The sequence below is a fragment of the Brachionichthys hirsutus genome, chromosome 1 (assembly GCF_040956055.1).
Source record: "Brachionichthys hirsutus isolate HB-005 chromosome 1, CSIRO-AGI_Bhir_v1, whole genome shotgun sequence".
NCBI classification, from domain to species: domain Eukaryota; kingdom Metazoa; phylum Chordata; class Actinopteri; order Lophiiformes; family Brachionichthyidae; genus Brachionichthys; species Brachionichthys hirsutus.
The window spans coordinates 594,101-604,100 of NC_090897.1; the positions used below are offsets into that span (position 1 = coordinate 594,101).

At 55.9% G+C, this 10,000-nt stretch overlaps 1 protein-coding gene and 1 pseudogene across 1 annotated transcript in view; one reads left to right on the forward strand and one right to left on the reverse strand.

The window, feature by feature from the left end:
- Positions 1-1,526, forward strand: part of LOC137895038 (sodium/potassium/calcium exchanger 1-like) — a 6,241-nt pseudogene extending 4,715 nt beyond the window's left edge.
- Positions 1,527-3,087: 1,561 nt separating this feature from the next.
- Positions 3,088-10,000, reverse strand: part of LOC137897038 (C-myc promoter-binding protein-like) — an 18,111-nt gene continuing 11,198 nt past the window's right edge. The window contains exons 17-33 of the mRNA XM_068741854.1: positions 9,783-9,989; positions 9,559-9,687; positions 9,360-9,486; positions 9,094-9,219; positions 7,974-8,093; positions 7,666-7,815; positions 6,610-7,583; positions 6,305-6,467; positions 6,147-6,262; positions 5,852-6,027; positions 5,577-5,723; positions 5,054-5,234; positions 4,643-4,897; positions 4,257-4,374; positions 3,973-4,120; positions 3,851-3,915; positions 3,088-3,619 (exon numbers count right to left, since the gene is read on the reverse strand). Of these exons, the coding sequence (XP_068597955.1) occupies positions 3,483-3,619; positions 3,851-3,915; positions 3,973-4,120; positions 4,257-4,374; positions 4,643-4,897; positions 5,054-5,234; positions 5,577-5,723; positions 5,852-6,027; positions 6,147-6,262; positions 6,305-6,467; positions 6,610-7,583; positions 7,666-7,815; positions 7,974-8,093; positions 9,094-9,219; positions 9,360-9,486; positions 9,559-9,687; positions 9,783-9,989 (3,339 nt within the window). The 3' untranslated portion in view covers positions 3,088-3,482. The remainder of the gene's footprint in view (positions 3,620-3,850; positions 3,916-3,972; positions 4,121-4,256; positions 4,375-4,642; positions 4,898-5,053; positions 5,235-5,576; positions 5,724-5,851; positions 6,028-6,146; positions 6,263-6,304; positions 6,468-6,609; positions 7,584-7,665; positions 7,816-7,973; positions 8,094-9,093; positions 9,220-9,359; positions 9,487-9,558; positions 9,688-9,782; positions 9,990-10,000) is intronic.

Consider the following 10,000-nt stretch of genomic DNA (forward strand, 5'->3'; position numbering starts at 1 on the left):
GTCCCTTTTTTTCATTAATTGGCGTATTTTGTCTGAGACCCAAGGGAGTTGAGTTTTTCTATGTGCTTTTTTACACTGTTTAAAGAACTTATTGAGAATGTATTGGATCTGGAATGTAAGGATATTACAACAGTCATCTGTCTGGTTATGAGCTAAAACCTCATTCCAATTTTGTTTACTCAACTCTACTTCGAGTTTTTCTATGTCTTTCCGAGGGATTATAAATTTTACTACTTTATTTTCATATTGGCTCTTTCTAAATCGATTTCGGGGCAGTTTTCTTCCGATGAGCGTTATATTGTGATCAGATAGACCACAAAGAAGATTATATGATTTTATGATCCGATCAGGTTTGTTAGAAAAAATTAAGTCTATTTGTGTTTCAGTGCTTCTGGTCACTCGAGTGGGTCCTTTAATAAGTTGTTTAAGGTCAAATTTTGAAGTCAAGACTTTGAGTTGTTTCCTAGAGTGGCTATTCATCCAATTTATATTGAAATCTCCAAGGGCTATAATCTCACTGTTGGGTTTAAAACCTTTTAGCAGCTCTTCCAGTTCACTATAAAAGGAAGAGGGGCGAGTTGAGGGAGGGTTATACATCCCTACAATTTTAAAATTCATACGAGGGGAGAGGCAGACATTTAAACAGATGCATTCAGTTGACACATTTTCACTTATAGCCACTTCACTAGTGTTCAAAGTGTCTTTGATGTAAATTAGCACCCCGCCGCCTCTTCCGACGGACCTGTCTTTCCTATAACACTTAAAGCCTTGTATATCAATCAAATTAGTAGGGATTTTGTCATGTAACCAAGTTTCACTGAGGCATAAGAAGTCCAGGTTAGAGCCCATGAGCAGAGATCTTATTTCATCACATTTGGGTATGAGACTTCTTATGTTCAAGTGACCTCCAAAGATGCCTTTGGGTTTTAGAGCGGGGTCCCAAACCACTCTCGCATGGTTTACAGTTTGAAAAAAAAGGTGTCTTTTTTGTTTATTTATTGCCTCTAGATTTAAAGTCTTTGTGCGTGTAGGGTTTTTTGGTTGCTTACGGTGCATTTTATTGATTTGCTGGTGCGGTGCCTCCTCTGGGTGACTCCTGATGGTGCTGATGTCTGCTCCTTGTCTATTTCCTGGCAAAAACTTTTTCCCATCAGATTGAACATTAATCCCAGAAGATCCTGTGGTTCCCACAGCTACAACGCCGTTGGAGCCCGAACAAGCCACTGGCAGTGGTGCAGGCTCAGCCGGCAGAGGCGGAGGCCTAGCCAACTGATGTAGAGGCCCAGCTAGCAAAGGATGTAGTCCAGCAGGCACGGGTAGAGGCCCTGCTGGCGGAGATGGAGGCCCCACTAGCAGAGGTGGAGGCCCAGACAGCTGAGGTGGTGGCCCAGCCAGCAGAGGTGGTGGCCCAGCCAGCAAAGGTGGAGGTCCATGCAGCAGAGGTGGTGGCCCAGCCAGCAAAGGTGGAGGTCCATGCAGCAGAGGTGGAGGCCCATGCAGCCGGGGAGGAGGCCAAGCTAGCATAGGTGGAGGTCCATGCAGCAGAGGTGGAGGCCCATGCAGCCGGGGAGGAGGCCAAGCTAGCATAGGTGGAGGTCCATGCAGCAGAGGTGGAGGCCCATGCAGCCGGGGAGGTGGCCCAGCTAGCAGAGGTGGAGGCCCATGCAGCCGAGGCGGAGGCCCATGCAGCCGGGGAGGAGGCCAAGCTTGCAAAGGTGGAGACCCATGCAGGTGAGGTGATGGCCCAGCCAGCAGAAGTGGTGGCCCAGCTAGCAGAGGTGGTAGCCCAGCTAGCAGAGGTGGAGGCCCAGTCAGCAGAGGTGGTGGCCCAGCTAGCAGAGGTAGAGGCCCAGTTAGAAGAGGTGGTGCCCCAGGCAGCAGAGGTGGTGGCCCAGCTGGCAAAGGTGGAGGCCGAGCTAGCAGAAGTGGAGGCCCAGGTAGCAGTAGTAGAGGCACAGGTAGCAGAGGTGGAAGTCCGGCCAGAAGAGGTGGAGGCCCAGCTGGCAGTTGTGTTAGCCCCACTAGCATAGGTAGAGTCCCAGCTAGCACTGGAGATGGTCCAGCTAGCCGCGTGGCTAATCCAGTTAGTGCTTGAGGCCCAGGATTTAGTTCCACATCACCAGCCAATAGAATTATCAATAAGAGATTAAAAACATCCAGGAGAGGGCTACCTGTAACAGCCTTTTCCTGTTCACCTGGGGGATGCCTGGCATGGCCACAATCCAGCACTCTTGAGAACAGCATGTACTGGCTCCACCTGGCTGAACATCGGGTTTGGTTTTCCTTTTTCCTTGGATATGTTGAGCTCAGCAGAAGATATAGGATTATCAGAGCAACAGAGCAAGGGGTAAGTAGTGCAATCCGCGGTCTTTTTAGCTTTCTGGGTGACTTTTTCTGCAAACCCTCAGGACCTGCCACTCTGTGTATCTGCACCTCGGCAGCCATCTTGGTTCTCTCTCTCTCTCTCTAGGATGGACCTGTTGCCTTTATGGTGTTTAAACGTGAAACGTTTGTGTAAACAAACATTAAACTGTAGCGGCTCGGACGATGGACCTGAAACCACCTCAAGTTAAACCACCTTAAATTAAACCACCTCAAGTTAAACCACCTCAAGTTAAACCACCTTAAGTTAATCCACCTTAAGTTAATCCACCTCAAGTTAAACCACCTTAAATTAAACCACCTCAAGTTAAACCACCTTAAGTTAAACCACCTTAAGTTAAACCACCTTAAGTTAATCCACCTTAAGTTAAACCACCTCAAGTTAATCCACCTTAAATTAAACCACCTCAAATCAAACCACCTTAAGTTAATCCACCTCAAGTTAATCCACCTTAAGTTAAACCACCTCAAGTTAAACCACCTTAAATTAATCCATTTTAAATTAATCCACCTTAAGTTAATCCACCTTAAGTCAAACCACCTTAAATCAGGGCTGCAGCTGAATCTCATTGTTCTGTCAAAAAATATTTCATGAAAAAGAAAAAAAAAAAACATAAAAAGATGCTCAAAATTTGACTGAAAATAATGATCCAGATAATGATTCATGATAATTGAACTTTTTCAACTGATTGATCAGCAGCTCAAATTTAATCTGAAACTAAAAATCAAGATTCTGTGACAACAAACACCACAGAAGAAGAATCGCCATAAATAAAGCTTACCTGTATAAATAGTTCAAGTTAAAATATTGCTAATATTCTTCATATGTTTCATGTATAAAGGTTAAAAAGCCTACTGCGTATTTACAGTCTAATTTTCACAGGAAGTTTACAGAGACCAGCCGAGTTCTGATCATCATCATCATCATCATCATCTTCTTCTTCGCTGAGATGAAGACCGTCACAGGTTTAGTTTGGGGCCCCATGAGGCCCCCGACCTCCTCTTGGATCACATTCAGAGTCTCCAGTGGGTCCCGAGCCCCTTAAAGCATCCTGGGGGGGTGATGAAGGTGACGAAGGTGGGGGGGGGGGGGGGGGGAGTCACAGGTAAGGCTCTCCGAATGTCCTCCGGCACTCCCTCACCCCCGTGCTGGGAGGGCGGTCACAGCTGTGGGTCAGCTTCACCAGGCCCGGCGTCAGGCGGTCGAAGGCCAACCTGTATTCCCGATCGTAGGCATCTGAGGGGGGGGGGGGGGAGAGGAAGAGGAAGAGGAAGAGGAAGAGGAGGAGGAGGAGTCAGAAATGTCTGCTCCGTCATTCTGGCAGGTTTTACTGTCTTTTAGCTCCTTGCTTTGGTTCTGATCAGCGTCACTCAACCCAAACCCCGCCCCCTTCCTTCTCATTGGCTCACTGTCATCAACAGATTCCAAAGCTTCTGCTGGGCGTGTGGATCAATAATGTCCAATCACCTATATCGATGTTATCTTTCCCCAGAGCCACCAGCGAGAGGAAGAGGATGTCCCGGTACAAACTCCTGCGTGTGTCTCCGGGTCCGGGTCCGGGTCCGGGTCCCGGTCCCGGCGGCGCTGACCTCTGCCTCCGGACTCTGGACTGCAGCAGCCGGGCCAGCGGCCGGCTGACGTCGTTCCTCTGGACGCTGCTCACCACGCTCTGCAGGAGGGCGTCGCCGAGCGGCTGCTCCTCCTCCGAGACGGGCCGGGCCGGGGCGGCGCCAGCGCCTACGGGACACACGTTAGTCCGTCACGCTTTGGGCCGAGCAGAGCCTCAAACACACAACGGGAGCGGGTCGCCCCCTAGAGGGCCGTCCTGGCAGCTTCTACAGGACGTAATCTTTAAGGGGGCGCTGGGACTCACTGGAGGCGTTCCAGAGGATGTAGAGGGGCTGGACCGGGTCCGGGTGCAGCTTCAGGTTGTCCCACAGGATCTGGATCAGAACGTGTTTGCTGTCCTCCGACATCCAGAGACGAGGAACCTGAAAACACAGTCGTGTACCGATCAATATTTACTCCGGTTTATGATCCGAATGTCCTGAAATTTAATGTCAGGAAAGAAGAGATCCCAGAGCACACCCTGGACGAGTCGCCAAGCCATCTCAGATTATTCATGTATTAAATTTAATAATAAGAATAGAAAGTTTTAGTGGGTAAAACCTGGAGCTTTACTTTTCACCATTTAACCTTCATGAAACAACCAATCAGAGGAGGAGGAGAAGCGGTGGGCGTGTCTCTGCGGGGCGTCACCTGGGAGTCTCTGTTGCAGTGCTCTGAGGTGAGGACGAGTCCGGGCAGGTTGCTGGGCAGGTCCATCCGTCTGAAGTACCAGACCAGGTTCCAGTAGACGATGGGGTGCTGGTCCACCAGGCCGGCCCCCGTGATCGCCGGGTCGCCCTCGTTCTCCAGGAGGCTCTCCAGCTCCTTCCAGAGCACCAGGGGGCTCAGGTAGGGAACCGTCACCGGCTCGGGGTTGTGGAGCCGCCACGCCATACTCAGGGGGTCCTGGGGGGGCAGAAAGAAGGAGGTCTGGAACGGTCACACCGCCACCTGCTGGCCTGGCATGCGTACTACAGCGCTCTACGGCCCTCTTTAAAGCGTCACTTTAGCCTTGAAGCTAAGGATGCTAGCTGTTCAGGAGAGCCAGGCGCGCCGACCTACCCCGGCTTCGTTGAGGCGGCTGGGAAGGCTGCCGGACGTCGGGACAGAACGGTGGCGCAGCGGCGCCTCCTCCAGCGGACCGAAGGCGCTGACGCTGCGGGCCACGGGCGCTCCGGGGGACAACGTCCCCTGGTGGCGGTCAGTGGGAATGTTGATGCCTTGAAGCTTGTTTGACCGAGTCCTGAGAAGACATAAAAACATCTCCGACATCATCGGTGTGGGGAAAGAAGAATCTCTCAAGGAGGACATTTCTATGCATGGTTTCCGTGGTTACAGAACAATTTACAGGCCAAACTTCACATTGAGAGACGATGCTAGCGGTGGCTAATGTAGCCCTGAGACTTCAGACGTCCCTGTTGTCAGTTTCAACCAATCAACAATCAGGCTTCCATCATAACTTAATTTACCGAGAAGCATCGACATTACATTTCGTCTCGTGTTGCTTTTCATTGGCGGAAGCGAAACTTTGTAAAATAATTCTGAATTCAGTTTCTAAGGGGGTCAGTGTAAATAAACAACGGACCGTCCAACCGTCAGAGGAGAGGGAGGGGAGCAAGCCGGTGTGGGACAGGGGGTGGACAGAGTGGACGTCCCCGTGTCAAAACCCGTGGAGGCGGAGTACGATGAGGTCATCGTCTCCTCCGCAGACAGGCCTCCCTTCAGGAAAAGCCTGTCGAGAGAGCGAGAGAGAGGGAGAGAGAGAGAGAGAGAGAGAGCGAGAGAGACGGGAGACGGGTTTCCATCCGGTTGAGTCCACAGGAACGTCTCCGTGGAACGTCTCCGTGGCACGTCGTCTACCTGCCGGGTCCTCGCATGTCCCTGATCTCCACGTTCAGGAAGGGCAGGAAGGCGTTCCCACAGAAGGGGCAGCTGGTGTTCAGGTTGGAGTCGTCCGCCGTCCAGCCCGCCATGATCTCCTCGTCGTAGACCAGACAGTCGCACGTCTTACAACGAGAACAGCTGGAGATCAGCAGCTGGGAGCAGAGAAGCCGATTCAGACCGACCTCCGACACAAACGGCGCCCCGGCCTCCGAACCGCGTCTCAGCGGCGGGTCCCCCGGGTCCACCGGGCCCCGGTACTTCCTGGTCCTACCTCCATGGCGTAGTTGCTGAAGATGCTGGTGTCGCTGGTGTAGCATGACGAGCCGAGGTCCGACTTGTCTGGAAGAGGCAAACCAGGAGGCGCGAGGAGCAGAATGAGTGAAGGAGCTGACGCAGGCATGAAAGCGGCTTTTTGCCGGTTCCTCTCACCGGGGAGCAGCGTCGTGGGCCCCCCCGGGCTGGGTCTGGGGCTCCTGCAGGGCCCCCCGTGGCCGCTCTCTGAGCCTCCGCGGTCCTCCTCATCAATCAGGGAGGAGCAGTCCAGATCTCCCACCCCGAGGGAGGAGACGCTGAGGCGGTCACTGTGGCCGTCCTGAATGAGGAGCAGAGCAGCGTAATGTGACACCCAACGGGAAAACCCTCCATATATGGTCGGGCTGAATGGTGACGCCCACAGAGAAGACCTGACCAGCAACAGCGTGACAGTAACAGACCACCAGGTGGCAGCAGCGTACCTTAGTGGGCGTGGTGTAGGTGGCGAGGCGGGAATACCAGCGGCTGGCCTTCTCAGCCACGCCCCTCCCAGCGGAGACCACGCTGGTCTTGAACACGTCCAGCTTTGGCGTGAGCAGAGCGTCCAGAGCGAAGGAGGAGGAGGAGGAGGAGGGCGAAGGTGAGGCCAGGCTCACCCGGTCTGTCCTGTCCCTGCGGGGGCTGGGGCGGGGGCTCGGGCTGGGGGAGGAGCCGGAACTCCGGCCAGGAGGCGGCGACCACAGGCGCTGGCGTGAGCTTGATTGGGAGGGCGAAGGCAGTTGGAAGGAGTGGGAGTGCGGTACTCCAGCAGTCCTGCGGGGGGAGCTGTGGGGCACTGGGCTGCCCATGTGGTTCATGTAGAGCTCGATCTCCCTGGCCAGGCGGCCTCGCCCCCCGGCCTCGCCCCCCACGGGGTCATGACCCCGGTTCCCTAGCTTTGCCTGGGACTGTGCCGCCAGCAGGGTCAGGGGGTCGTAGCCCGCCCTGATGCCGGTTCGCTTCACGGGTCCCGACGCCAAGGCCGGTTTCTCTAAATCCAGATCCTCCAAATCAAAGATTTCCTCCGTGTTATTTCTGTCTTCGTCGCTCGAGTCCTGCACCTCCTCGTCTTCCTCCCCTCCACATGCCTTAGCCACGCCCTCCACCCCGCCCAGAGCCAATGAACGGGCCCGACTCTTCTTACTGAAAGTGGCGCTGGAAAGAGTTTTGACATCTGCGCCCTGGAGGCCAGCGATCTGATCCGGGTCAGTCCCCCCCCGGCTTATCCCGAGGCCCAGGACGGTTGTGCCGCCGCCGCCGCCGCCCACCGTGGAAGCCTGCCAATCACGGGCCGAGCCGCTGCTGGCTCCGCCCACGAGCTTCTCCAGAGCACTCCGATGTCTCCTGAGCGGACTGTGGCTCTGGACCGCACCGATGTCATCCAGGGAGGAAGTGAAGAGGAGACCGGCGACGTGGCCTGGGGGGGGGGGGCAGGGGGGCAGAGGAGGCTCAGGTACGGATCCACGTAGAACTGCAGATCTCCTGTCGGCGCCGTTTACCTGCGCCGGCGGAGCTCCTGGGTTTACGGGACGGGTCGTCGTAGGGACGGACGCTACGAACGATGCCGCGGGTCCTGAAGGGGCAGTGGGACTCCGCCTCCAGCTGGGGGAGGCGGTCTTTACTCCCTTTGGAGCTCTCCGTCTCCGACGCTACAAAAAGAAATACCCGTTTGAAAGCGGTCGACTCACTGCTCACCTGTGGAGGGGACAAGGATGAAGGGACGGGGGACGGGGGACGGGGGGGACGCCTGCTCTCTATTTAAAGGTGTAGCAGACATAATCAGACGATTACAGATCAGACTACTGACAGGAGCTGCAGTCGCTGTCCTTCTTGTCATCTTTGTTGGGGGCGGAGTCCTGAACGGCGGGGTCTCCTCGCCGCACCTCCTCTTTGGACAGCGAGTTGTAACCCAAGTCTGACTGGTCTCCTGAGGACAGAGAGGGACAGACGAATGATGCAAGACCGATTTTACAAAACAGCATGCGAGGCGATCGATGGGAAGGAAGGCGAGGCCTCCTCGCCGAATAACTGGCTCCTCCTCCATCAGCGTCGACTCCGCCTCCTCAGGCTTGAGGCGCCGCCCGGCAGAGACAGGAAGGAATCTGTCCGAAGTTGGTGGAACATTTAAAGAGACACACGAAAGAAGAGGAGTTGCTCCTCGAGTCTCCAGAGAGACTCCTCCTCCTCTGGCACGAAGGAGCAGCGGTTCGGACAGGAAGCCCCGTTCTACAGCTCCTAAGGAGTCACTGCGGACGCCACGTCTCTGAGGACTCCCGCTTTGTCCTCCTCCTCCCCAGGAAGCCCTCTGGACATTGTTTCCAGACGGAGAGACGCTCCTCCGCCGGCAACAATCAGAAATCTGCACCTCCTGCTGAGGAGCCTTTTATTCCCGTAGTGAAACGTAACGCCTCTGCGTAATGAGCCTCTATCCTCACAGCATCAAATCACACCGCCAGGAGGAAGAGGAGGAGGAAGAGGAGGAGAGAGGTGAGAGACGGGGTGATGACGAGACGAGAGGACAAGACAGGAAATACAATCAGAGACACAGGAAGGACGGCAGGAACGCTTACCTGGGTGGGGGGCGGTTTCTCTGAGCTCAGAGCCCCCCCAGTGGGAGTGGGAGGGGCCTCCACGGCCGGCTGCAGAGAGGCGGGGCCAGAGTGAAGGGCGGGGTTAGGGACAGAGCAGAGCAGAAACCAGAGTCACGGATGGGAGGAGACAAAAGCGAGGAGGAGAGGAGGAGGAGGAGAGGAGGAGAGGAGGAGGAGAGGAGGAGGAAGAGGAGGAGAGGAGGAGGAGAGGAGGAGAGGAGGAGGCCGGGACAGATGAGGAAGGAAAATAAAAAGTGTCACCGGGAGACAAGAGGAGAAGACGTAGACCAGACGTCTGCGCGTGGGCGTGGCGAGCAGCGGCCCTGCTGGGCGTACCTGAGCTGGACCGGTCATCCGGGTCTCCGGCGGCGGGCTCGCCGGCGTCGGCGCCGTGCTCCCCGGGGGGGGTGTCGGCAGAGCTGTCAAGGCTGCCGTGACTCACGGCGTCCAGGTCGCTACCGTCTGCCGAGACAACGAGCCGTTAGAGGAACGCCGGGTCCGCTTCGGGTCCCTGGGGGGTCAACATAAGTCCGGAAGGGGCGGGGCTTCCTGCTTCTGACGTTTCTGCCCCCAACAGAAACTCATCAATCAACGATCCTCACCTGACAGAGGGCTGTGGCGCCGCAGGGCCCGTTTGAACTGGGCCACGCCCAGAACTACATTTCTCAGCTTCATCCACAGGAAGTAGCCCCCCCTGGTGGTGGAGGGCCAGGTGCTCTCCAGGACGGCCTGGACACCGCAGACAGAAGAGTTGGGGGGACAGAAGGACTGGACATCAGCAGGACGCGTTCCTGGACGCACCTTGTTGTAGTACCCGTACGTGATGGCGTTGGGCTGGACGCCGGCCTTCCTCATCTCAAACAGGACCCGGACCGCCAGGACAGGCTGTCCGTGCTGTCCACAGAGCTGCATCAGGACCCGGTAGCAGACCTGCGTGGCGTAGGGACGTAGGGACGTAGGGACACGGGCTCAGACAGGAAACGCCGACCCCGGGGGGGCGCACGGATCGGAGGCGGAGCCTCTACCTCGTCGGGGGGCTGCAGTTCCTTGGCCTGCATCTTCCTGAGGACGTCGTAGGCGGTCCGGAGCGCCCTCACCTTGGAGTGGGACACCTTGACGTAGGCCGGCAGGCAGACGAACCACAGGCCGTAGCAGTGACGGAGGAGACACTTGGACCACAGCTGAGGGACGGAGGAGGACGTCTTGGCGATCTTCTGGGCCGTCTTGATCTCCTGGAGACGAC